Raw genomic sequence first — 27,500 nt, forward strand, 5'->3', positions numbered from 1 at the left:
CTCCGCCTGTGTTCAAATACCGTGCTCGCCGAGTGTGCGTCGACACTGTCGAACTCCATCAGCGTCGGACTAAAAAGATCATCTCCGAATGCTGGTTTCAGTATTTTGTTTCATTTCCTCTAATATTCCAAGTACACAGTGGAACATTACCTCGACATGGCACAAATAAGTGCAGCTGGTTTGCCTGCAAACACCATAACATTACATAAATAAAGGCCACGTGATTCGAAAGTGAGTGTTCCTATTGGCTTACGGCTCGGCGTCCCACCCTGTTGTGAAACAGTCTGTAAATTGCGTTTCATAACGCACCGGCGCGAGCAAGAAAAAAACACGACAGGTCCAATAACTGGTCAAACAATAAAGTAGGGGAGGAATAGGCTATCCTGCCGCACTCCCCTACCCTCACCAATAATGGTTTAAAAAAATGGACGCCTGGATGCTGCGCGTACTTTCTTTAATGAAGAAATAACTACCATTTTCACTTATGAAACGAATAATTGGGTCAAATGTACGTTTTACCATGTAAATTATTCTATTGGCGTAAATGCAAATGGAATATTGAAAGTTGATACCGAAAGTTAAAATACTGTTCATTCTGTATTGCACACAGAACCATCTCGCGATTAGTTCCGTGGTACTGTCATTATCCAGCCTCTCCTGGACTGCAACCTTGACATGGTGGAGAAGCTTGCGTACGCCAGTGACCCTGAGAGCTATGCCGGATGGGGTTTTATAACCCTGGCAGGTTCAACCAGACTGGACAGGTCAAGGGTGAGGAGGCAGATGAACCAGTCCCCGGTCCTCCAGGTTGGGGGTTGGGCATGGGGTTAACTACCCCCACCCTGGAAGAAAGTATGAGTTACAGAAACTTTGACTGTCATTTTGTACCTCATGATAACGACGAGCGCTTTTCTAATCCAAATGAAATAGATTTAGCATGTAAGTAATAGCTCTTCTTGTTCCACATGTTGTCTTATTTAGCCTGCATTCTACATCTGTACAGTTGCCATGTCAGTATTGAAAGCTCTTTTGTTTTTTTTTTTCATTTAGCCAATATCATTTTATCTTTTACAGGAAGTTTTGCTGGAAGGTGGTAAGCCCAAGGACATAGTCACACACATGCTGAAAGCGACAGAATTCCCCCCGACATTTCAGCAGATTTAAACACTGGCATTAAGCCTAATAAAAATGTTGATTACCCTGAATGTCGATTAACCTGACAGTGATTCCCAACACAATGGAGTATTAGGCCTCTGTCTGCCACTAACATTCACAAAGGTGTCCCTCGTAAGGCTTGATGAGAGCTGAAGGTTGGACGTTCATATCCAGTTTGGCATGTTGGATGTGTCCCAGAAACAGCGCACAAATTGCTTTTCATATAACGAGCATGTGATTAAGTAACTTCAAGAGAACCAGAAGTTCAGGCTCTACTCATCCAGTAGTAGACTGCTCTGTATGGAAAGTTTCTGCCCGACAGAAGCTGTTGCATTTCAGTTTTATCCACAGCAAATGATGAGGGTCACAGCATCGTTTGAGAAGAACAGAAATAATATTCATTATATTGGGTAATTTACCTGAATGAGTAACATGTGCATTCATTTTAAAGTTGTTTTTTATTTTACTGACCGGATTAGGGAAATTTATTTCTGATTATAGAAATTACTGTAAAGTGGATTTTGTGTGAAATGATGCAGTTGTGGCTCAGCCTCAGTAGAAGTGACGTACACGTGGGTGTGAGATACGCTCAAGTGTGTAAGAGGAAGTGGCTTTCACCTCACGACTAGGGATGGGTCTAGAACAGGGGTGTCAAACTGAACCCCAAGAGTACCACAGTGTGCGAGTTTTTGTGTTTTCCTTTCAATCAGCTGCCAATTGCAGCCTTGAGAACAAGCTTTGTGGATTCCTTAGCCAGACAATGACTTAAATTAAATAATTTCTAAGAACACCCCAAAAACCAGTAGACACTGCAGCCCTCAAGGACTGGAGTTTGTCACCTAGAATGTATTTATGAAGAAAATTTCAGCACAAATCTCCCCCACTCACCCCCTTAACTCCACCCTTTCCTGTTATACCCCCTTAGCCCCACCCCTCCCCATGATACACCACCTTAGCCCCCCCCCCCCCCCCCTTCATGACCATAGAACCATCAGGGACGCTGCTTGTGTCTTTTCCCCCCGAGCAGGGAGACCCCAGTTTGGCTCTGCCCTTTCCCGGGCCTGGAGCCAGCAGAGCAGGGTGAAGCACTGCAGCTGGGGTTTTCAGCAGTTCAGCGATACCGCAGGGTAGCTTGAGGCCGCTTCTACCATCTTTAGTAATCATTACAAAGACTAGGACAGGAGTATAAAAGCTAACCAGGTCAACACTGCTGTCTGTGTTATACTATACCTGTTATACTGGACCTGTCTTGTACTATACCTGGTAGGAATGCATTATATTTGTTTCTGATCCTGTCTGTCTATTCTTTTATTTTGGAAAGTGCTTTGAAAGCATTGTGAAAAAAGTTCAGTTTGAATAAAGTTATTATTACATTGCTGCAGTTTACACAGTGAAACACAGGTGTATGTTGTTTTGTTTGTTCTTTTGCAGTATAGTTCTGTGCAGTTTACTGCATTGTGTGATGATGAGCAGCAAGCAGGAAAGCTACACTTCTTTACCCTAGCACTCTAAGTTGCTAGGGTATGTGCTGTTACAGGGAAATGTTTTTCTGTGAAGACTACCTGAATGGTGCTTTGGTAGTCGTACGGGCAATTAGGTGTTAATCCATCTATAGTGAATCAGTTTATTTATTGATAGCGTTTAACATCCAGTGTTTTTCCTTGTGAATGTTGATTACCAATCGGTGACTTTAAAGGTAAAACATTAGTGTTTATTCTGCTTCTTGGAAAGGCTCATCCATTGGTTCCTGGAAGTGCAGGGCTGTAAAACTCCGCGGAACCTTTGTACTGAGCCATGTTTTCTTCCGTTTATGGGGCTTTGCTTGTCTGTACGGTCGGAGATCGAGGTCTGTGTAGTATCACAGCACTTAACCTGTGTGACGACAGGAAGAAAGAATTATGACAAGCCGGTATCTCACTTTCCAAGAAAAGTTGGAAAGTGAGATACAACTTGGTCTGTAAGCACCCCTTATATGTTCTTTAATAAATATTTTAGTCTCACATTTTTACTGAGATGCCTTCAATAAGCCCTGAAAGTGGGTGGGACTACAGGGACAGTCGGATTATATTATATATTATTATTATATCCAATCACCTGTAAGTATGATTCAGTTATACTATATACATTCTTTTTTGGCAGTGTAGTAGTTGACTGAAGGTCTCCTGAGTTGACCGTATTTACACTTGTTCCCATAATTGTAATTATGCATCTTTGCAGGCAGGCAGGGGCTGTAATTATCCTCATGGCAGTGGAGTATCTTGCCTATTTAATAGATGGCCACTGTCTGCATTTAGCAATAGCTTATAACAGTAACACAGTAGCAGTAATGTACTGATATAAACATACCAAAGTGTAACTTCAAATTATGAATCATAATAATTTGAGGAACATGATTTATTAGTCTACTTTACATCATCTAGGTTATAGTCTGTATTTGTCTGAAAAAGCAACACGATAAATATTGCATGGGCTATGATCTTGGTGAATGTGTTTCTAGTGAATACTGTGTCAGTTGTTTGCGTGCATGATTGTTGTTTCGTACTTTGTGCTCACTCAGTCTCCTTTACATGTAAACACCTGCCAGGATCGCAAGCGGCCAGTAAGACGTGCTGGTATATCACAGGAATAAAGCACACTTACACAAGAGCAGCGCACGTTGTATAAAACCTTTAGTAACTGATAGCACTGAGTCGGCTGTCTGGCTGCTTTAAACTGGAACAGTGAAGCAATTCAAAGGATTGGCTTATATCACCTCATTACCCAACGCATTTCACTAACACAGCTGACAATTTATGATTATTATTATTATTATGAATGCAAGCGAATGGGAAGGAAGAATTGAGAATCGGCCAGTCACTACAGTGTCCATCTGTCCCACCGGTTGCTAAATCCTTCCAATGAGGTATGTGATAGCTATGACAGCAGCAACTTGGGGGTGGGGGTGGGGGTGGGGGGGGGGTGGTGGGAGATAGACTCCCTGATCCATAAACAAACGCTAGTATTTCAACATTGCAGCTTATCAAACGTGGTTTGAAATGGTACTAAGACCCAAATATACACCTCCTTGGAATTATGGTACGTTTTAACAATGTTATTTACATTAATATTCAGGCTGCTTTTATGTTTTTATTGGGAGGTTCAGGATTTAAGTTTCCTTTTCCGTTAACCTTTTTAATGATTAATTATCCTGTTTGCTGAACTTTTTGTATAACTTGTTGATTGTTTAAACATACAACACGCATATTGTGTTTTCTTTAATGTTGGCTAAATATCAGGCTAGCCGTATTAGCCTAATTAATTTGGTAGAAGTTTCCTGTTGATGTACAGTATACTGTATACTGCGTGCATGTTTAAGAAATTACTGATCTTTGTGAAAAGCATGGATCTTACCTTATTCCATGCACTTCTATCTGTGGGGGTCACGGTTGGATGTGAAGTTGAACACAGGAGAATTGTGAGAACTGTGTGGTTTAATGTAAAAAAACATGTATAAGTCAGGAAAACACTTTCGGCTGCTCTCCACCAGTAGGCCTGAAGGTTTGGCTATATGGACCTATAATGGATCACCTTGCAAGCCAACGTCAGCAGTTAAAAATAGAAAAACAGTGGCAGTCACTAAAAAAAAACCCCTCTTGGTTTGTTGATGTTTGGGCAGGATGTGCTGCTCAGAGCAGAGTTCCTGTTTGGTGATATTCTGGCAGGTTGTGCTGCTCACGGCACAGTTCCTGTTTGGTGATATTTGGGCAGGTTGTGCTGCTCACGGCACAGTTCCTGTTCGGTAAGGACACAGTTCCTGTTTGGTAAAGACACAGTTCCTGTTCGATAAGGACACAGGTCCTGTTTGGTAAGGACACAGTGCTCCTCTTTCTCCCCACAAACACGGTCTCCTGGGTGCACCAGGTAAGTTGCTAGGCAACGGCACTTACGCTGGAAGGGGAGTGAGGTCACCGGAAAAGACAAAGACCGGTTGCTAACAGATATCACAGCCCCAATGGATCCGATAAATAAATGTTGTAAGAAACCGCCAAGCAGCTCCTACATAAATAACAAGCGTATAATTTGCATTTAAGCAGGTATTCAAGCGGTTGGGAGTGTTGTATTTGTTTAGAAAATGTTGATTGCAGCCTGAAGGGTTCTTGTGCTTCAAGGCATCACCCAATGTTCCACAATGTTTATAATTCTCAATTGAGAAACTGTTCAAATAAAGATCAAACAAATCCAGGACAATCACACGCCACGTTCATGTTTGTTCATTTCAAACGAAACCTTTGTTAACAATCTTTGATGGGGACCTGCATTTCAAATATGCCGATAGCTCTTTGCAGGCATATTTTTAACTCAGAATTTAATTTCACAAAATAAAATGCATTCTCAATAAAGACCCTTCTCATCACCCGATGAATTGCCTGTTTTAGTTAAATTTTGACACAAAGCAAAGACAGTCCTGTGAATGTTCATCACTGTTTACACTGCCAAACATCAGCAACACATTTAGCTTGCGCCACTGAAAGCTGGTGCATCAAGGGAACAGACAGGAACCCAGACTAATCCCATTGGCTACAGTGATGATAAACAGATGAAAAAGACCAATCTGATTGGCTCCAATGATGATAAGAGAGCTGTAAAGGTGTGGTCTGTACCACTAAGATTTCAACGAAAGGTTTTTGGCCTCAATTTACAGCCCTTTATTCTCACTTAAGAATTATGTACACGTTTCACAGCAAAATCGCAGAGAGAAGCCATGAGGCAAACACAAAGATGGAGCCGTACATAACGCTCACGTTCCACAAAAAAGAAAAAAAACAGAACAGAAAACCTTAAAAGTGGACTCAGGTCATCTCATCAATGATACTGCACATAGCCACGTCTTTGTCCCACAGCTTGTCCCTCTTAGGCGGGGGCGCGGTGGTCCTGTCCTGCACCCCCCCTGCGGAGCCCCCACCCCCCGCCTCCTCCAGGTCCATGGGCTCGGGGCGGGGGGCCCTGGCGGCCCCCGGCCTCCCCGCGGCAGGGCCCTCGGCCTGGGGCAGGTCGTCGGGCAGCGAGGCCAGGCAGCCCTGGATCATCTCCAGCACGCGCTCCAGGTGCTTCTGGAAGCGCTCTGCGGTCTCCAGCCGCTGCCGCCGCTGCACCTCCATCATCACGCGCAGAGTCTCGCGCGCCTGGTGGGGACGGTACTCGTTGATCAGGTGGTGCATGTGCACGAACAGCAGCTTCAGGTCCTCCAGCTTCTCCTCCCGCCGCACGCTGCCCGGGCTCTTGATCAGGATGTCCAGCAGGTCCAGGAAGTTCACCAGGATGGACATGTTGAGCTTCTTCAGCTCCCTCTTGTGGTCGAACTGCATGGGGTGCAGGCGCTCGATGCCCTGGCTCTCCAGCGGCCGGATGATCAGGTCGTCGCACTGGAACTGGTTGCCGAACATCATGTAGCTGTCCCGTATGGGGGGCGGGGCCTTGGGGACCAGGCCTTTGCGCACGTTGTCATCAGTGTACTCCTTAATGTACTGCATGGGCGGGGGCGGGAGGGCGCTGACCTGCTGGGGTTCTCCCATGGTGCAGCCCTAAAAACGCATCACACCATCACACCACCAATCGAATTACAGCACTCACTGGCGCCTAGGTTATAACACAGCTATCACATTCAATATTATAAAGGCACGGTACCTAGCAATACAGGTTCAGCATTATAACACAGCTTTGCTTCCACTTGCATCTGCTGCGACTGCTCCTATCCGCGTTATTTATTCCACTCTGTAGTCCTTGATGTTGTTCTGCATGTTTACCGTTAAATGGACCAAAACTTACTTCTCCTGTCAGTCGCATGTATTACTCTACCCAATCACAACAGATAAAAGCTATGTAATATTGCTAACTGTCACGCATTTGGCAGTAAATAATTAAAGACAACTACAACGAGCGTAGAACTATTTTAGAATAAAGGGTAGGAAAGCAGCTATGACAAGTACTTAGAACATACATTGTACAATCATAAAAAATTGCCCAACTTATTAGCTACAAGTTGCGTATCGAATTTACCGTTTGTGCAGCTACCGATGTTCCTGAACTGCTGCGGTACCAAATGCTTCGTGTTAGCTCAACTACGGTAGCCACCTAGCCACCGAGCTGTTTTTCAAAGTTGACGGTATCGTCGAGTAATAATTTAACTATAATAACATAATAATTATAAAACTACAATAATAATTTAGTAGTGTTATTTAACTAGCTAGATCGTTAGCACTATATTGAAGGTTCAGTTAAGCAGCAGAATAACAGCACAACAGAAGGCGATGATGGTAGCACTAGTGATAGCTAGCCTACATACCAGTACAGACACGGCAGACTGGAACTTAAGATGGAACTTACCTCTTGATTAGTCTTCTAATATGATGATATTTTTAGTTAATTTCGTGAATTCTTAAAGCTTTCCTTACTGTCGAACACTCCCTCTGCCCACAAAAAGGTACAAAGCGCAGTGAAACCACACTACCTCACATAAGCCCTCTGAAAAACACGATTGGCTAAGAAGCACAGTTTTGAACGATTTCTATTGGTTAACTACTCGTCATGAAGCGTCAGTAACAGACTCAATAAAGTAAAGTCCGATTGGTTTAATGAAAATTGAGGCGGATCCAAATGAGTGACGGTAGTCCAGATTAATCACTGGGATTACAAACTAGGTTCGCCTATTACTATAGGCACTAATCGTATATTAAACGAGCTGCTTTACATTGTTTGTATATTGCTATTTTTTAAATAAACTTTTATACATGGCAAAGCAGTGGACCAATGTATGCTTTTATTATAGTTTTAATTTAGATAAATACATTGTTTAAAGTTTATTTAGTTATGCACTTATTATTTAGAAGTAAACATATGTAAAAAGGCTCAAATATTATTTCAATATTTCCTATTGCATATTTTTTATATATTTAATTCGATTTGTGAATAAATCAATCTAGCATAGCGCCTACATGTTACTAAAGGAAGTGGTTCACCTACAGAATTATGCCGGAAACGCACCACGCTCTCTTCTCTGATTGTTGTCAAAGCCAAGCAGTTAAATTCTGAACGTTAGTCGCGTAATCTTGGTACAATACCAAATGCGCTCTCCGTAAAGACTGATGAATCCAAGATGAACCCGCGGGTCATTTTAGAAGACATGCTCTTCAAGAAATCCCAACAGAAGCGAAGGACCTCGCCCTCTAATTATAAACAGAGATATTTTGTTTTAAGCACAGAAGATTTGACCTACTTTGAATGCCGCCCGGGGGTATGTATTTCGAGTTACTTAGGAAGAAAGAAATACCTCTAAAAAGGTATAATGTTACAGAAAATGTTCGTCCAAAATGGGGAAATTCAAGGTTATTTGGGTATAATGTTAATTGTGATAATATAATAGCAACGGACTATTCATTATTATGATTATTATTATGATTATTATTGTTGTTATTATTATTATCTTTCTATACTAATAAAATAATTAGATGGAAGATCTTGCAGTTCTTTAAGATTAAGTTATTTAATAGCTGTTTACTGAGTTAGAGAATGTTTTTGTTTTTATCGTAAATGCACCGTATTCCTGAAAATAAATCTTTTTGTATCATGTTAATCAAAGCATAAATTAATAGCAACAAATAATACAAAAAAAGCTTGATTAAATAATTATTTATATTTTCTAGGACTTGCTAACACATTTACACATGTTTTTGCTTACGTTAGCCTACAGTATCTCGTAATCTGACTCAATATAATTTAATGATTGCCATGAATTAATAAATTAACAAATTATCACTTCATGTAACATTCAAATTTTTATATGTTAATTTATTTTTAATTTCTAATCTTTCAATTAGACATATTTTCAGGCATACTATGACATTAAATGGTATTACGGTATTTATGGTATTTAACTACTGCATGTACAGTATTGGGAAATATTTTTTTCAAGAACATAAATTTAAATTAATCTTCATTGTTACCATTTCCCCAAAAGGATAGGAAAGGATTATCTGCTATAAAAGCCCTTACATTAACTTCCTCCCTTCATCCTCTTTATGACCCACTGAACACAAAATATTGTGCAGAAAATGTAACTGTTTAAAAAAACACTTTCAAATGCACAATTTGTCTGACCTTAATTAGGTGATTCTTAAGTCACATACATGCTCGGCAAAATACAAGAAAACAAAATGTGTCTCTTTATTTCAGAAAAAGCCCGCTATGAAAGGTTGCATCGAGCTGTCCCGGATAAAGTGTGTGGAGATGGTGTACAGTGAGGCATTAATACCGTGCTCTTATAAATACCCTTTCCAGGTGAGAACACCACTTTACATGGATCTGGTTTGAAAAGCCCACTCCACTGTTTCCCTTCTAGAGACAGGGGCTCAGACTATGTGGAAGACTTAGATAGAAGATGTTTATGGTTATTTCAACTGAAAAAGTTTTTAAAGTTTTACTATACCTTTGTATCTTTGATCACACGTCTCACACAAAACCAAATGTTAAAAATCTAGGGGCTGGGCCATTTTTTTGCTGTACTCTGGTCTCCAGTGCATTCGGAACGTGTGTACATTCTTGTGTGCTTCTCAAGGTTGCCCATGACAACTACTACCTTTACATATTCGCTCCAGACAAGGACTGTCGTCTGCGATGGGTTCGCGCTCTGAAGGAAGGTAAGCAGGACTCCTCACCTGTGCCAACTGAAACATACTGTCTTTGACGGCAGGGCTCATTATATTTGTTTGTTGGGTTCAAATGCTTTAAAGCATTGAAGCATTGTTGCAAGCGTGTCCTGGTTGCATTGCTCGTAAGGCTAAGGGTAATTTCCAAACTATTTCAGGCTCATTGAGTCATCCTCACAGGGATTTTTTTGAAGTCTGTGTCACTTGTTTTAGAATTCAACATAACTGCGATTTGTCACTTTCAGAGTAGGGATCAGGCTTTAATCTTTTCCTTGGTTCACACTAAATCAGCTTACTGCACCTCAATCACTCTTATCAGGAGCAAAAATTCCTCATGTACTCAGTACGTCCAATATGGATACTCTTTAATGTTGGCTAATATTGAATTTAACTTAGAGGAATATAAAAGTGAGACTGTAAGGTGCACCAGTGTAGTGTAATAGTTAGGGAACTGGGCTTGTAGCCTAAAGGTTGCAGGTTTGTTTTCCCTGTAGAACACTGCTGTGGTGCCCATGGGCAAGGTCCTTAACTTGAATTACAGCAGTATATATCCAGTGGTATTTACTAAGGCAAAAACATGATGTTCTCACAGTGTTACTTAAATGTTCTGTCAAATTTCCTTATCTGCCTTTCCACAGAAACAAAGAATAACTGCTTGTTTTCCAAGTATCATCCGAACTTCTGGGCGGACGGCAGGTGGAGGTGCTGCCAGCAGAACGAGAAAATGGCCCTGGGGTGCGCGGAGTACGACCCGAGCAAAAACGGTACCCGCCTCCCGTTACCCACGGAAACGAGCTGCGACTCTGCTTCAGAGCGCTCTGACAGGAGCCGACTGCCCCCGGCTGCTCGCAGGAAGCAGAAGAATTCGTGAATAAATGGATGAACTCAGGATACGAAATAAACAGCATTTGTATAATTCACAGGGCATGTCCCACACTCCCTGTGTGACGTTCGTCCGCTGCTAAAGGCTGAGTTTCTGCCGTGTAGAGCGCCGGGCCTGCACGGGTCTTTCCTGAAAGAGTAAAACTGTCCTATGAAAAACTGTCATGACTGGCTGTTCACTTCATGGAGGAAGAATAGTGGGAAAAAAAACAATGAAATGAATGGCTGTAATGAAGTGTGAAGTCAAATCCAGATCAAACATCACTGCCTCTCTGTCTCAAATGCTGAGTGAACTTATTACCTGTCATGTGGTTATACCTGGAATATCCTTTGGATTAACCAAAAAGGAACAGATTAAATATGATGTATGTTCTCTGTTCCACAGCTTCCAAAAAGCCTCTCCCACCGACTCCAGAACCTCAGGTAGGCCCTCGTGTTCTTACCCAGAGACCCACTCGAGATCTAGTCTGGGATGTGAGTCCAGCTTAAGGGACATTCTGACTGTTACTGGGGGGACGGTGAGTCTGTGCTGAGCGCTGACGCCTTGCTCCGGGGTTTTCTCGCGTAGCGGCGGTTCTCGGATCCGGGGGAGATGGTGGTGGTGGCGCTGCACGATTTCATCCCTCAGGGAGACCTGGACCTCCGGCTGCACAAAGACCAGGAGTACATCGTCACGGACACCTCCGACAGCAACTGGTGGACCGTGCAGGACGGCAACGGGTAAGTAGCGGGAAGGGCCTTCGCCATGGTCACGTGACATGCCCTATGTGCACAATCACTGCAGTCTGAAAGTTAAAAGGCTGCAGGTCAAAGGACAGGGTTGAGATAAGAGAGGGATGCAGATAACTGGGTTCTGTGCTTTTAACTCTTTGAGGTGTGAGAGCACAGATATGTGATTAGAATGTTCTTAACTGAACATTCTAATGCTGATGTAACAATCCCCACTGGTGACTGAAAGCAACGGAGTTCTAGAACATTCTAGAATTCTGTACAAAACATTCCAGAAAACCGGCTATTCAGAGTGTTACATTTCTGGGGCTCGGTGCTCTGATGCACCCTGTGGTCTGGGATCGTGTGCTGGGACTGGCAGGCCTGCAGGCCTTCAGTCCGGAGAGTCATTTCGACCCCCGTGTGCAATAGCGCCTCCGCTGGGTGACTGGGTGCTGGCAGCTTATGTCAGCTGAATAAGGACTGCTGTCCTTTGGCGTTGTGAACGAAAACACGTAGCTGAACATGTTTCAGAGGGTCTATGTGTAAGTACTGTTAAATGGGGGTATGTTTCAGCAGTGGGATGGGATCACATTTGTACAACTGTAAGAAAAAAAGTGGGATGTTACAGCTTTGAGAACATATCACTATGACAACGTTCCGCCCTCACTTATGAGCAATAACTGCCAACCAGCGTCTGCCCGCCTCATTCACGGTGTCTGTCCATCTCATTCACGGTGTCTGTCCATCTCATTCACGCTGTCTGTCCATCTCATTCACGCTGTCTGTCCATCTCATTCACGGTGTCATTGCGCTGTCGTTCCTAACAGGAACACTGGCTTCGTACCCTGCAGCTACTTAGCAGAGAAATCCCCAAACAACCTGGAGAGGTTCGAGTGAGTGCCTTCCCACTGCATCACAGCATACCTAATGAACTCCGTTAACACTGTTTCCATGATGAGTCCATTGTCCAAGAAACTGATTTGTGCATTATAACATGCTACACGTATGTGAAAATATAAGCTATGTACGTCCCTCCAGATACGAGCTGCTAAATGCTAAATGCAAAGAGTCTGTTAAATGGATAATTGCAGGTGAATGTGCAGAGGATGCTGATCTCTCTCCTTCTGATGACTTTGCAGATGGTTCAACAAAGACATGACCAGAGCCCAATCTGAACAGCGTTTGTTCAAAGAGGTACGCGCAGAGAGGATAAATATAACACAGCGCACTTTTATTCTGCTTCGAATCTGTCAGGGCTCGGTTCCATCAAAGCCCAAAGCAATTTCACCTCAACTTTCAGCTGAAACATTTGCGTGAAAAAAGCAGAATGTTTTTGTTTTTCCTTTTCTTACATCACATTTTCATATTAATTTCATATTAATGACTCGTAATACTGCGTCAGAGTCAAAGTGCCACGCGGAAAAGCGGATCGACCGGTTCGGGTCTGAGCCGTGAGAACGGCTGATGGATGCCCACGTGTGAATATCCACGGTGCAGAGCCGCAGTTCGGCAGGGTTCTCTGGTGAAGGTGCGAACAGATCCAGGCTGAAGCGTGCGCAGCAGTCCTGCAGCGTCGCATTTGCAGAACGTGCAGCTGCAAGCGCGGCGGAGAGGAGCTGCACAACCGCAGCTCAGCCCAGGATTTCCTGTCTTCAGCGAGTTCGCCCTTCTCTTCCGTCTCTCGGTCTGTTTTTCCCCCTCAGAAAGGTTGCCTGCCACAGCTCACGCAGTTACATTATGCCACCGCGTAACTTCCCTTCCCTGTGGAAAATGTCTTCAGGGTCCACAGTGTCCTCATTTTCTCTAAGAAAAATGAGAAGAACTACACCAGACTCACTGTAAATCTGTTAAAAATGAGACAGGTCAGCTCCAGATAAAATATATCTTTTCTGGCTACAGTGGAAGCCTTACAGTACATTACTTTGTGCGTTATTTGCTAGAAGTTACCAATAATTGTTTACTTTGTTTCACAGTTAGATATAATAGACGATTCCACATGTGTTGTTTGATGTGCATAGCTAAAAGGAACTTTACTGTATATTAGTTGCATTAGTTTAGTTGGATGCTTCTTGCTGGTTTACACTGGTATTGAACTGTGATGTTGGCTGTGCTGTTGGCTGTACTGTTGGCTGTGCTGTTGGCTGTGATGTTGGCTGTGCTGTTGGCTGTTTTGTTGGCTGTGTTGTTGGTTGTGATGTTGGCTGTGCTGTTGGCTGTGTTGTTGGCAATGTTGTTGGCTGTGCTGTTGGCTGTGATGTTGACTGTGATGTTGGCTGTGCTGTTGGCTGTGTTGTTGGCTGTGATGTTGGCTGTGCTGTTGGCTGTGTTGTCAGCTGTGTTGTTGGCTGAGCTGTTGGCTGTGTTGTTGGCGATGTTGTTGGCTGTGTTGTTGGCTGTACTGTTGGCTGTGATGTTGACTGTGATGTTGGCTGTGCTGTTGGCTGTGTTGTTGGCTGTGCTGTTGGCTGTGTTGTCAGCTGTCTTGTTGGCTGTGCTGTTGCTAATGAGGTGAGTAACCTGTGGATCTCTGTGTCCAGGACAAGGAGGGGGCGTTCACGGTGCGGAACTCCAGACAGGCCGGGGTATACACCGTCTCAGTCTTCACCAAAGCCCTGGGGTAACTGCCTTACCTGTGCCACCTGTCTTACCTGTGCCACCTGCAGCGCAGGCTGTCTACAGCCCTAAAGCTCGCCCGACTCCACGTACCGACCGCCAGCTCTATCTCAGCAGCCATCTTATCTGCCTTCCTGTGTCACTGTTACATCTGCACCACTGAATGAAGCGTTTCTGTCTCTGCACTGTAGTCCTGACTGATAATGAAGTCCTTTCAGCTCTGCACTGTAGTCCTGACTGATAATGAAGCCCTTTCAGCTCTGCACTGTAGTCCTGACTGATAATGAAACCCTTTCAGCTCTGCACTGCAGTCCTGACTGATAATGAAGTCCTTTCAGCTCTGCACTGTAGTCCTGACTGATAATGAAGTCCTTTCAGCTCTGCACTGTAGTCCTGACTGATAATGAAACCCTTTCAGCTCTGCACTGCAGTCCTGACTGATAATGAAGTCCTTTCAGCTCTGCACTGTAGTCCTGACTGATAATGAAGCTCTTTCAGCGCTGCACTGTAGTCCTGACTGATAATGAAGTCCTTTCAGCTCTGCACTGCAGTCCTGACTGATACTGAAGTCCTTTCAGCTCTGCACTGCAGTCCTGACTGATAATGAAGCCCTTTCAGCTCTGCACTGTAGTCCTGACTGATAATGAAGTCCTTTCAGCTCTGCACTGTAGTCCTGACTGATAATGAAACCCTTTCAACGCTGCACTGTAGTCCTGACTGATAATGAAGCCCTTTCAGCGCTGCACTGTAGCCCTGACTGATACTGAAGTCCTGTTTTTGCCGGTCCATTGGTCTTGTGAGTTTCTGAGCTACATTATGCTTCAAATAAATGTATAAATTATGTTGAACATCTACACAGGAAAGACAGCAGTTCAGTGCTTGAACCGGGAGACTTCTGTGGTTCTGAGAAACCAGACTCCTCCTGCTCTGGCGGAAACCGCGGAACGCTCTCTCCCTCTGCACAGTCTCTGTGCTGATCTGCGTGCTTCATGTGGTTAAAGTGCGCTTCACTCCTTCTCTCAGGTCGAACGGCCAGAATAATCCCAGGGTAAAGCATTATCAGATCAGAGAGACGGACGGCGGCAAATACTACCTGGCAGAGAAGTACCTGTTCAACACCATCCCCGATCTCATCCACTACCACCAGCACAATGCTGCAGGTGAGCTACCTGACCCTCCAGAACTCTGTAACTACACCCAGCGCACTGCATTCTGGGAAATGCTCTCTACCATAGATCTCATTTTCGTAATATGGGAGGTACAAAAGATATTTTATAGTTTATCCATCAGACAAAAACTTAAACCCTAAATAGTTCCCCATCTTCAGTGGTCAAATCAGGCATCACTAATCAGGCAATATTCTCCTGTATTGAAAAAGCACTGTATAGCTGTATTTAAATTGCCATTTTTTAGGAGAGGGTCCACTACTGTTAGCATCACCGCCGTCCTCCTGTCTCTGTCCCCTGCAGGCCTGATCACCAGACTGCGCCACCCTGTGTCAATGAGCCGCCACAGCGCCCCCAGGACTGCTGGCTTCGCTTCAGGTCAGAGGTCAAATCTGTCCAATCAGGGGCCGCCCGTGAGGGCCCCCTCATCTGATTCAGTGTTTCTGAGTATTTATTTTAATCAGCGCTTACCTGAGCGCTGTCACTGACTGTCACACGCCCGCGCGACACCCCGGGGAGGGAGGTGTGGCAGTTCCGGGAAACACAGTTGGTTGCCGCACCCACACTAACACGAAATGAAATAAATCAAACACCTTCACCCTTCCCCGCTACGGATTCTGGGTGAAATCAATAAACGGCAAACTAAAATAAGAAATACAAAAAAATAAAACAGAGCTACCACTTTTCAGTGTGCCGCTCGTAGCTAACCTGCTTTTCACCGGACCAGCTCCTCCTGCTTTTCAGTGGTAGTTTACTTTTTCTGTCTTGTAGTGCTCAAACAAAACTGAAACTAAATGAAAAAGAAGTCAAAAACTTGTCCTCTTGGTGTGTGCTCCCGGTCACAGCCCTGAACTCTGGAGAGCAGCACACCTTTAAGCACCTGGGCTGATTAGCTAACGCTGCCTCTCTCCCTCCCTCCCCCTCTCTTTCCCCCCCCTCTCTCACAGATAAATGGGAGGTGGACCCAGCGGATCTCACACTGGATGTGGAGCTGGGCAGTGGGCAGTTTGGCGTGGTGTTGCTAGGATGCTGGCGGGAGATAAAGGTGGCGGTAAAGATGGTGCGTGAGGGGGCCATGTCAGAGGAGGACTTCAAGGAGGAGGCGCAGGTCATGATGTGAGTGCTGGGTTAGGTTGGGTCATGATGTCAGTGTTGGGTTAGGGTTGGGTCATGATGTCAGTGTTGGGCTAGGATCATGATGTGGGTTTTGGGTTAGGTTTGGGTCAGGATGTGAGTGCTTGGTTAGGTTGAGTCATGATGTGAGTGCTGGGTTAGGGTTTGGTCATGATGTGTTGTAGTCATTCATTTTAGTGAGAGAAGAAAGGACTGTCCTGCACTGATTATCTGAGTATCCAGAACAACTTTGACTTAAATCTGTCTGTTCAAACGGCCTTATTGATTCCTTAGACTCCAGGAAGACATTTGATGTTTTAACTTCGCACATCGAAGTCGATTGCTAATCTCTGGCTGCAAACAGATACCAGTTCTCACCTCCCCGAACTCACCATCCCACTGAAACTGAAACACATGCATGAGTCATTATGAAGAATCTCGCTTTATAAAAAATAATAATTAAAGAAAATGCAAAAAAAATATTCTTGACAAAACTGGCTAAATAAAAAATCATGATAAAAAGGTATTCTTGAGAATATAACTCACTACATTACATTACATTCAGCTAATTAACATGCGCAATAGCGCAAATACCGGCTACCAGCATAATGTGGACCAGTAAGTACCGAAGCAACATCGCGAAAGCATCAGTGTAAGATAACTACCCAGCTAACCAAGAACCAAAACACTCATTCTGAATATATACAGATTACATCCATAACAAGCCCTAATAAGAAAAGCGTAACACCATAAAGAAATAATGTGAACTAGTGCAAAAGGTAGGAGTGTTAGAGAGATGGAAAAAAGAACAGAGATGGAGTCTGAACACCCTCATGGTGTGTCTCTGAGAGCGCTAAGGCTAGACCGCCTGCCCTGTCCCACACAGGAAGCTGTCCCACTCCAAACTGGTGCAGCTGTACGGGGTGTGCACCCAGCGCGCCCCCATGTGCCTCCTCTTCGAGTTCATGGAGCACGGCTGCCTGTCGGACTACCTGCGGGGGAACCGGGGCTCGTTGCCGCGGGAGACCCTGCTGGGCATGTGCCTGGACGTGTGCGAGGGCATGGCCTACCTGGAGAGCGCCAACTTCATCCACAGGGACCTGGTGAGGAGCCAGTCGCCAAGCACAGCCATCACGCACCACACTGCTGCACCGCAACTGGGCCACTGGGCTCCGGACACCAGTGCTGTGGAGCCAAAATGGCTCTCATTACAGGAATAAGTGAGAAGAGGAAACATGGGAAACACTGCCTTCAATCTCCTGTAGTACTGTGTGTGGCCTGTAGAGTATAAAGTAGTCACTGGCTCTCCTGTAGTACTGTATGTGGTCTGTAGGGTGTAAAATAATCACTGTCTTGCAAGTGAATGTATCAATTAATTTTAAAATGCAGTTGTTTTTGTCCTGCAGGCTGCAAGGAACTGCCTGGTTTCTGAAAACCATGTGGTGAAAGTCTCCGATTTCGGTATGACAAGGTAAAGCACCTGCCGGCTGCCATACCCTGGCTCACCTGTCACCTGCTGAAATGACGGACAGGTGACCATGTGCTGATTCTCCTGTGTGGCTGCAGGTTCGTGCTGGATGACCAGTACACCAGCTCTCTGGGATCCAAGTTCCCAGTGAAGTGGTCAGCACCGGAGGTCATCCAGTACTCCAAGTTCAGCAGCAAGTCCGACGTGTGGTCCTTCGGTGAGGCTTTCCGCTTGACTTTTATCATTTCGTTTATGCATTTTTGACAGTGTTACAATGCAGATGTCTTTACACTTTTCTCATCCTAGTAGAGCATTATTTGCATCACTCGCAGCTATTCTCAGGAAAACATCAGTGTCCACAAACGCTCTCCCCGCCACGTGTGCTGAACTCACCTGTACGCTAACTTCCTGCCCTCCCCACAGGTGTCCTGATGTGTGAACTCACCTGTATGCTAACTTCCTGCCCTCCCCACAGGTGTGCTGATGTGGGAGGTGTATAACGAGGGCCGCATGCCCTACGAGAACCGCTCCAACGGGGAGGTGATGGACGCGCTGACCGCGGGCCTGCGCCTCCTCAAGCCCAAACTGGCCCCCGAGGCCGTGTACCAGCTCATGGACTGGAGCTGGAAGGAGGTGCGAGTCACGCGCTGTAGCTGTTTACTTACCTGTGCGCTGTAGCTCTTTACTTACCTATGCGCTGTAGCTCTTTACTTACCTGTGCGCTGTAGTTCTTTACTTACCTGTGCACTGTAGCTGTTTACTTACCTGTGTGCTTTAGCTGCTTACTTACCTGTGCGCTGTAGCTCTTTACTTACCTGTGCGCTGTAGCTCTTTACTTACCTGTGCGCTGTAGTTCTTTACTTACCTGTGCGCTGTAGCTGTTTACTTACCTGTGTGCTTTAGCTGTTTACTTACCTGTGCGCTTTAGCCCTTTAGTTACCTGTACGCTTTAGCCCTTTAGTTACCTGTACGCTTTAGCCCTTTAGTTACCTGTACGCTTTAGCCCTTTAGTTACCTGTGTGCTTTAGCTGTTTACTTACCTGTGCGCTTTAGCTGTTTACTTACCTGTGTGCTTTAGCTGTTTACTTACCTGTGTGCTTTAGCTGTTTACTTACCTGTGTGCTTTAGCTGTTTACTTACCTGTGCGCTTTAGCCCTTTAGTTACCTGTACGCTTTAGCCCTTTAGTTACCTGTACGCTTTAGCCCTTTAGTTACCTGTGGACAGGTGTAACCTGCGCTGAACACGCCTCCTTGCTCCTCCCTCCTGTACAGAAACCGGAGGATCGTCCGTCTTTCAACCTCCTTTTCCATCAGCTGCTCGCCCTGGCAGAGCTCTGAAGGACAGCGGTGTTCACTCTGGACAGATGCCCTACAGACGTCCTACAGACGCCCTACAGACTCTGTCCAGACGCTGGACAGATGCCCTACAGACACCCTACAGACGCCCTACAGATGCCCTACAGACGCCGTACAGACGCCCTACAGACTCCGTCCAGACGCTGGGCAGATGCCCTACAGACGCCGTACAGATGCCCTACAGACACCCTACAGACGCCGTACAGACGCCCTACAGACGCTGAGATATTAAAACTATTTATTTTGCTCTTCATCGCTGAAAACAGTTCATTCTGTTGTATATCCTTGTCACATACTGTTTTATAGTCTTTTTGAAGCTCAATTTCGCTATGCTACGATCAACCCTTACAGTCCAGCTCAACCACTCAACACAGATCAGCATACAGCTACACCTCCGCAGGGATCCAGTACACATTCCAGATCACCAATCTCTTCTGTCCCTGCGTCTGATTGGTGGAAAGACGGCCCACCGCCACCAGAACTGCAGCAAAGTCACCCACCATCTTCTGCCCCAGCATGAAGACCCATCTCTCCAGAAAACACAGAGACTAAGCACCTACGTTCCTCACACTCTATAACATCAAACTAAAACTTCCTTAACCTCATTTCCCTAACCCTTCCCATTCCATTAAAACAAAGCACAGTTTGTGTGAACAGGAGTTATTTTTCTCTATAGTTTTTTGCCTCATATATGTGGATGTAAAGCTGTACTGAAGTTCAAAGCACTTTTCTAATGTTGTCTGGAGAACAGAGTTTCCCAGATGGAGCAAAAGTCAATGTAAATATGTTTTCCTCTTGATGGTATTGACTTGTTCTGTGATATATTCAATATATTCAACATGTTCAATATATTTAATGTCAAATATATGAACTGAAATAATGCTGAACCTCAGTCTCGGATATGTTTCAGGCTTGTGTTTGTGTTTATTTTGCGTTTGTACCTCATTCTGAAATCAAACCCAAGGTTATCCAGACTGCCATTCTCTTGCCTGTCCTATAGGGGGTGCTCAAAACCGTTGTATTTGCTGTCGTGTTTTTTCTCCTCCACACTTCTGAAGTGTTTTATCACAGAGGATGCTGCTGATTCATACCATAATTTAAACGGGATGAAATTATCAGTTGATTATGGCAGGATGTTCTCTGACTGATTCTGTGCTGTGGTGAATCCCAAATGTAGTACCTTCACATCATAGCCTTGTGTGCAATCTTCACCCACTGGATACAGCCTTCTTTCATATCCACACACCTGTCTAATTACCCATACCTGTCCTATAATTCACCAAACCTGGCCAGCCTACTTATATTTCCTTTAGAAAAGTATTCCGTGCTCTTCTGTCCAAGGTTTTTAATTAACCCAGTTAACACCCAGGTGTCGCCCCCTGTCACGCATGTTTCACGGCAGTGTTAACTGAGCGATTGACCTGACCTGGGCTTTGTGCAGGGATTCCATCTGACTGGCTGTCTCTCAACTGGATGAATGAGCGTCTGTCGTACTGTAGGGGCGGTGAGGAGATCTTTTACATGAGTGGAGGTGAACACGAGGGGAAACACAAACAGCCATGAAATGGAAACAGAAAATGGGCCTCATTCACGAAACATGCGTACGATCACATTTGTAAGAACGTTTCTAAGAGCATTTCGGCATTCAACCTTTTTTTTTCTTCTCTGTATTTGTTCAGGACTGTTTCTTTATGCTAATCACATGACGAGGATTGCGCATAAAAGTTACCAACAGTCATCATCTCATACAGCTGGGATATTATGCACAAAAAAGAGGTCTGCACGTGTCACGATTCTCATATTGTTTTTTCGTAGGAACATTTTAAAGAACAAAAGTAAGAATAATTTAAGAAAAGTTTTGTGAAGGAAGCCCAATATGAGTAACAGTATTCAGTCGGACAGCGGTAACAGGTTTCGCTGCGGAGAATGTAGCCGTGTGGGGCTCCGGTCAGAACATGCTTTCCTCGCTCATCCTAACAACAGAGCGGACCGAGCGAGCTCCTAAATCGCCGCAAACCCCAATATGCGCACGCTTAAAGACCCCGCGTTCAGTTCACGGCTTCGCCGGGCCCGGGTGAGACAGCACGGTCTCTGGCCTCTTCGCAGAGTAATATTTCCATGTCACATTTGACAATGACAAACAACACGCCTGGCACGTGCGGCGGTCTCTGCCCTGTGCAGCTTTCTGTGGCAGTCACTGGGTTTCTGTTAAAAAAGGCAAACAGCTGCATACCCGACAAAAAATAAATAAAAATAAATGTTAAAAATCTGCGGAACTGCACAACAGGATACACAGTCCACAAGCAAGCATGTATACGAAAGTTCCAGATAATACTATGCTATAGCACATTATGGTATAGTAATCATATACAGCCTACGTTCTATGTATTTTCAAGGCTTCCTCTTTCTCAAGCCGTCACACATAAGCTACATAAATGATTCAACAGCCCATATGCTGTTTCAATTCAATTCTGCACCGAACAGCAACCGTTTCCTTGCGTTCAATACATAATTTCAGATTTCACCGGTAACCAAATCGTTACACGTCTTTTGGCCACAATTGGGCCCATTACACAATTAGTGGGCACAAATTTCCCCCGTTCTTAACAATTATTAACACTATAGCGAACATCTCTTTTTGATATGAGCTTTGGCACAGACACGGTCATTATTTGCACAGTTGTTTTGTTCAAAGTCCGTTGGCACAACACGTTAACCCCTGGAAGTTTAAATACAGTCTTTTACAATCATCGTTTAAATCGTGCAATCTAAGAAACTGGGTCAAGGCACAAGAAAATTGGCTACGTGTTCGCTATTAATTGTAGGCTCGCTGTCTTGGTATGTAAAAAATAAATTAAATTAAATAAAAAAGAATTACAGTGGAATATGAAAAAGCATGTCTGAAATATGTAAATTTGGTAAAGTACTGCAACATGTTCAAGTGTGATCGTGGATATTAAATGTCCGATGCGTAAGGCTGTCTACATTAGCGGCTCGCTTGCAGAGGAGGCAAATCGAAGCGTCTCAGCTTCAGTCGTGCACTGATGTGAGAGAAGGCTTCACCTCGACTCTGCTGTTTTCGTGGGACGTTGTCGCTTTAAGGAAATGCACTTGCAGCCATTTTCTATTCTTTGTGTTTAGCGGATTAGCGGACAGGCGTTATTCGCGAGCTGAGCATCCCTTTGAGGCGAGAGGCAGAGAAAACGTTTGGAAACACTAGTTTATAACCGTGCGGTGCGACCCTGTCCGTCGGTAGCACGCCTAACGGACATGCAAGTTGCAGGTAGGTGAAATCCGTTTGAATGTCTATGACCACCATTTGTGTAGCCTACTCGTTGAGTAAAAGATGAGCGGCGGTGTGATGCCACGGACCACGGATGGTTATTTCTGAGCATGGTGCACCTCCGAATGGTCGGATAGCGAGGAAAATAATCAATTACACAGAGAAGAATATACATGTACGTGGAATTCAATGTATTTTATTATTTTGTTGAGACTTAGTATTTTTTGTCATTTAAACGGGTCCGAATAGCGAGCTGTATCATCGATGGATGGATTGCTAGTTAGCATCCGTGTAACCTGAATTGGGTGGGGTGAATGGTGATGGTTAACTAGTGTGTCTGTGTTAAACCATTACATATAGTTTTGAACGCTCGTTACATTATAATATTATATTCCATCGCCCCAATAAAGAAATATATGAAAACTTGCTATAAATGGCAAAAATGTGGAGATAAAGATATGCTTTAGTCTGATGGGATGCTTGCCGCCGCCGATTTAATCTTACCGAGCCGTATATGTGATGTGCAGATCGTGAATATAATTATGTTTAAATTGCATTGCTGGCTCATGTTTTAACATGTCCATAGACATCAATGCATTGGCATCTCTATGTTTGTGACACAACCCCATATTTGTGTTGTTTTATTATTGATTTATTAAAGCAATGGCATCAGACTGGCTTGCTCTAGCATCAGTCTGGAACCCGTTTGTACCGAGTGTTTGAGGCCCGCACGAATCCTGTCAAAATGCCGCACATTTACACCCTATTGGTGTGCGTGTAGTAACGTTACTGTCCTGCCCTGCTTTCAAGCATACATCACAGTAACACATTCCCACTGGCTGGACATTGTGAAGTAGCCTAGTAACGATAAGCAGTGTTTTACCGTGTTCAATGGAGGATGAATTTAAATTGATAATTGGCTGTGCGAAGCGAGTTCAGTGAAATCAGACACCTTTGCATGCGGAAAAATACGAACATCCCCTTAAAACTCTAAAACTCCAGAAAAATAAATCAGTTATATGAATATTTGGTCCTAATATGACCAACGGTTCCACGGTTTGCTGAAATAAAGCCTCTGATTGCTACACCGACGATGTTATTTCTTTCCCTGTATAATTACTTTATCGTTCCTTCGAGTTGAGCAATCTGGCAAGTCACCGGTGGCAGTGAACGATCCGAGCAGCTGAAGGGAACGGCGTTAGGCTTGCTGGAGTTTGAATGAACCAGCTCTTTCAACAGACATCCTGTCTGTCCACATTCCGATTACATCTGCACACTACGGCCATTCACCCATCAAATATTGCCCAGATATGTCCCCACCCCTCCCCATTTTATTATAAGATCCATAAATATGTTAAGTCTCCCAACAATTCCTATCATAAAAACATGTTTCCATGCCTAACCCTAACCATATGCTTGCAGAAATGTGTCTGTATGAAATATAACCACTAATAACCTGACCTGTCTATTTATGACTTAAGCATGACGGAGGTTGTGATGTTCTCTGAGGTGTACGTTTTTGTGTATGAAAGTGTACGTAGTGTAAGCCCTTGTTATCGTGGCCATTTCTCTCGGGATTACCAGAGCGCTGTGTTTTCGGCTGTTCCATCTCACTGTGTCATTCTGACCACCAGTCACTGTGTTGTCAGTGAGTCCTTCTCGGTGTGGATTTTCCTTCCACGGGATTGGTCCGTCAGCCGTCCAATGGGATGTGGCCTTTCTGAATGGATGGCAGTTGCATTACCAGCATGCCCTGCAGGCATCATCCAGTCATGACACACTTCCAGCGAAGCAGAGGTTTCGCTCTGGCCCTCTGAGGGGAGAAGACGGTGTGCAGGGGTGCCCATTGTGCCCATCACCTGGCAGGTTATGATGTCACTGCAGGAGAAATGCATGATGGTTAATGCACTGCACCTGACAGTTTATGATGTCACTGCAGGAGAAATGCCTGATGGTTAATGCACTGCACCTGACAGTTTATGATGTCACTGCAGGAGAAATGCATGATGGTTAATGAGCTGTTTGGTTATTTGTCTCTGAGAGAGGCATTGTGGGATACCTTTGGGAGGATCAGGGCTGTTATCCCCAGCGTGGTGCTAATTCCCATGCTACCTCTGCTCTTCTGACTCCCTAATGATCCTGCAGGCTGCTGATTGGCTGTGAAATCTTCTGAATCCCCTCCCATGTTTACTCACCAGCCAGGCCATCCCTGCAAAGGAGAGTTCAGTTATCCGATTCTGCTTTAGAAATAAAGGTTCTCTTCTGTGGAATGATTTTTAAAAACATTTTCATTTTTTAAAATGATTTGATGCTCGTATTTGCAGTTCTGTGAGAACGTTGCTCATGAGAATATGAGAAACTAGGAGAAAGCAGAGAGGGTCACAGACAGAGGTGCGATCACAGTACAGGAAGTGTCACAGCCAGGAGTGGAACCCCCAGCCCCTCATGGGAATCCATGTGCAGGTTTTGATGTGTTCTGATGGGTTCTATTGTGTGGGTTCTCATGGGTTATGATGTGTGGGTTCTCATGGGTTATGATGTGGGTTCTGATGGGCTCTGATGTGTCGGATCCATTTGTGTGCAGTGTGAAGGGTGAGGAGAGCGAAGGAGGTGATCACATGGTGCGAGGGGGTGTGACTGTGGCTGCTCTCTTCCTGGGTACGCAAGCCTGGTCTCCGTAGAGCACAGTGTGCTGTAATTCATATCTGACTGGAGCGTGAAGCGAACGCAAAGCTTTATGGGAAGCGAGCGTTTGACACCCCACCCCCAGTAAGGCCACGCCCCCTACGCCAGGCTGAGGGCTTTTATGAGTCAGCGCTCACTGCTCCGCCCGTCCGCCTGAACGCTTTCCCCAGACTGTGTTTCTGTCAGAGCAGCGTTCCTCTTCACTCCTTCCTCTACGGGCCGCACGTCCCTGCTGCTCCTAACGCTGCCCTGCGCGGGACAGGAGACATTCTGTGATTTAACGGACCCGTGGCAAGTTCAGAACGAAAATAAAGTCACGCACATTCCTAACAGGACTTCAACACTTCGGGCTGGACTCAGTTCATCATAACTTTGTCCCACAGTATAATTTAAGTGTTCGGTCTAATAGCAGTAAAAATGGTGCCGCCCCTTTAAGCGTGTCCAGTGCTAACGGGCTGTTGTTAGCGGACTCATCGCCGCCGCGGTCGTCGTGGTCGCGCGCTGCTCGCGGTTTTCCCGGCCGTGCCGTCGGGAGCTGCAGACGCTCCTGGGTCGTCCCCGGCGCGCGGCCTCATCGCGCGGAAGTAGCGCACAGGAATGCGCCGGACCTGCCGCTGTGGGAAAGTTTACTCAGGACCCCCCCCCCCCCACATGCCCCCTCCGCCCCCCACACGTCCCCTCCCCGCCTCACACACACCCCCTCCCCCCCCCACACACCCCCTCCCCCCCCACATGCCCCCCTCCCCCCCCCACACACCCCCTCCACCCCCCCCACACACACCCTCCCCCCCACACGCCCCCCTCCCCCCCACACACCCCCTTCGCCCCCCCACACACCCCCTCCCCCCCACACACTCCCCCTCCCCCCCCCACACACCCCCTCCGCCCCCCCATGCCCCCCCCCACACACGTCTGTCTCCCCCCCCCCCACACGCATCTGTGCCCCCAACCCCCCTGATAAACGCTGTTCCCAAGGCCCGCGGGGTCTGTCTGTTTACACGGCGCGTTGCGGGGACGCGGATCAGGAACTGCTGTTCTGTCACCCCACCCCCCCATTTCTGCATCTCTGCTGATTGGCAGGGGCATTGTCCGCTGAGTCTTGGAGGGGATCGGATGCTTCTGGAAGTTTCCCAGGCTTGAAACATTATCCGCGGCGCCTGCCCATGTCGGCATGGCGATGCGTTAGGAGTTTCCTGTGGCCGTCGGGAGGGTGAGCAACGCTGAATCCTGTGGTGGGAGGAGCTTCTGTGTGCCGTCAATCAAAGACATTGGCCTATAGGAGCATCCTTCTGACAGTGTAGCACTGCACATTGACTCTGAGCTCTCTGGAGCTGTAAGACTGCTATTCATTAAGTAGCATCCCTAATGAAAATGGATTATTTTGCAATAAATTGTAAATATGTGGACTGCTTTGAAAATATAGTGATAAGTATATTTCACAGCTGTTTATCTGAAAAGCATAATTAGTATATTTGCCCATATATTTTTGGCTGGACCGCAACAGTGGGGCCAGCCCTACAACGCGAATGTCTGTGACTGACTGACTGACTGACTGAGTGAGTGACTGACTGACTGACTGACTGAGTGAGTGACTGAGTGAGTGATAAAGTTACACCGCGCATGTCTGACTGACTGAGTGACTGACTGACTGACTGACTGACTGAGTGAGTGAGTGAGTGATGAAGTTACACCGCGCATGTCTGTGACTGACTGAGTGAGTGAGTGAGTGAGTGATAAAGTTACACCGCGCATGTCTGTGACTGACTGAGTGACTGACTGACTGACTGAGTGAGTGAGTGAGTGAGTGAGTAAGTGATGAAGTTACACCGCGCATGTCTGTGACGTCGGCTGGTTCGGTCCAGCCATATACTAGGTTTTAACCTGGTCTTGTTAATGTTTTTGTTTTTCAAAAATTTTATTATTGATTGTATTTTAAAATATTTCAATATCTTTAATTTCCCTGAGGGTTATATGTACGGTTTTCGGCTGTCTGAGCTTTCGGCCATGGTTTATTGATGAGAGAGAGAGAGAGAGAGAGAGAGAGAGAGAGAGATGAATATAAAGAAGAGTCCCCTCAGTCAACTGGTCCTGGGACTCGCTGAAGAAAATCCTAACACCACTAATGATAGTCAGTCCCAGGACAGTGACATCCTCCTAGCTCAGAGAATTCGACCAAACACAATTATAATGAAACAAAAAGAAAAATATTTAACCTATTGGAAAGAAATGACAAAAACTCAAAATAAACTCAATTGCTATTTGGCCCTAAACAGACTGTACACCACGGCTGACTACCTGACCATGGTGACCGATAGCAAACAGAGAAAAACCTTGACAATGTACAGACTCAGTGAGCACAGCCTGGCCATCTAAAAAGGCCGACACAG

At 45.3% G+C, this 27,500-nt stretch overlaps 4 protein-coding genes across 8 annotated transcripts in view; 2 read left to right on the forward strand and 2 right to left on the reverse strand.

The window, feature by feature from the left end:
- lonrf1 (LON peptidase N-terminal domain and ring finger 1) overlaps positions 1-184 on the reverse strand; it is a 13,125-nt gene extending 12,941 nt beyond the window's left edge. The window contains exon 1 of the mRNA XM_035409932.1: positions 1-184. This exon is cut by the window's left edge and continues 757 nt beyond it. The gene's annotated coding sequence lies outside the window, so the exon portion shown is untranslated.
- Positions 185-5,379: 5,195 nt separating this feature from the next.
- med7 (mediator complex subunit 7) lies at positions 5,380-7,673 on the reverse strand. The gene is made up of 2 exons (XM_035410304.1): positions 7,519-7,673; positions 5,380-6,716 (listed from the first exon to the last, which is right to left on the reverse strand). The coding sequence occupies exon 2, from the start codon at positions 6,705-6,707 to the stop codon at positions 5,985-5,987; it is 723 nt and encodes a 240-aa protein (XP_035266195.1). The 5' UTR covers positions 6,708-6,716; positions 7,519-7,673; the 3' UTR covers positions 5,380-5,984.
- A 453-nt stretch (positions 7,674-8,126) lies between these two features.
- Positions 8,127-20,034, forward strand: itk (IL2 inducible T cell kinase). Of its 2 annotated transcripts, none has more exons than XM_035410303.1 (17): positions 8,127-8,425; positions 9,364-9,468; positions 9,746-9,827; positions 10,475-10,600; positions 11,104-11,141; positions 11,287-11,438; positions 12,257-12,316; positions 12,569-12,623; positions 13,967-14,046; positions 15,066-15,202; positions 15,512-15,586; positions 16,156-16,324; positions 17,208-17,424; positions 17,728-17,792; positions 17,888-18,006; positions 18,265-18,422; positions 19,062-20,034. In XM_035410303.1, exons 1-17 carry the CDS (start codon positions 8,288-8,290, stop codon positions 19,125-19,127), a joined length of 1,842 nt encoding a protein of 613 aa, XP_035266194.1. In that variant the 5' UTR covers positions 8,127-8,287; the 3' UTR covers positions 19,128-20,034. The 2 variants fall into 2 exon arrangements, with proteins under 2 accessions (XP_035266194.1, XP_035266193.1); XM_035410302.1 differs by having other exon boundaries at positions 8,129-8,425; positions 12,257-12,322.
- Positions 20,035-21,831: 1,797 nt separating this feature from the next.
- cyfip2 (cytoplasmic FMR1 interacting protein 2) overlaps positions 21,832-27,500 on the forward strand; it is a 28,623-nt gene continuing 22,954 nt past the window's right edge. Inside the window, exon 1 of one of the 4 annotated variants that reach the window (XM_035409695.1) lies at positions 21,832-21,983. The gene's annotated coding sequence lies outside the window, so the exon portion shown is untranslated. Of the gene's footprint in view, positions 21,984-22,160; positions 22,429-22,467; positions 22,604-27,500 lie in introns of those variants that run through there. The other 3 variants (XM_035409697.1, XM_035409698.1, XM_035409696.1) reach the window with 3 other exon arrangements.

This window comes from Anguilla anguilla, chromosome 3, assembly GCF_013347855.1.
Source record: "Anguilla anguilla isolate fAngAng1 chromosome 3, fAngAng1.pri, whole genome shotgun sequence".
Classification (NCBI taxonomy): Eukaryota; Metazoa; Chordata; class Actinopteri; order Anguilliformes; family Anguillidae; genus Anguilla; species Anguilla anguilla.

What these genes read in the sequence shown, in the direction of transcription:
- med7 (XM_035410304.1), bottom strand. Translation starts at nt 6,707, where the DNA reads ATGGGAGAACCCCAGCAGGTCAGCGCCCTCCCGCCCCCGCCCATGCAG.
- itk (XM_035410302.1), top strand. Translation starts at nt 8,288, where the DNA reads ATGAACCCGCGGGTCATTTTAGAAGACATGCTCTTCAAGAAATCCCAA. An exon ending in GTACGACCCGAGCAAAAACG is followed by an intron (nt 10,601 to 11,103) that starts GTACCCGCCTCC and finishes TCTGTTCCACAG; the next exon opens with CTTCCAAAAAGCCTCTCCCA. An exon ending in GACTGCTGGCTTCGCTTCAG is followed by an intron (nt 15,587 to 16,155) that starts GTCAGAGGTCAA and finishes CCTCTCTCACAG; the next exon opens with ATAAATGGGAGGTGGACCCA.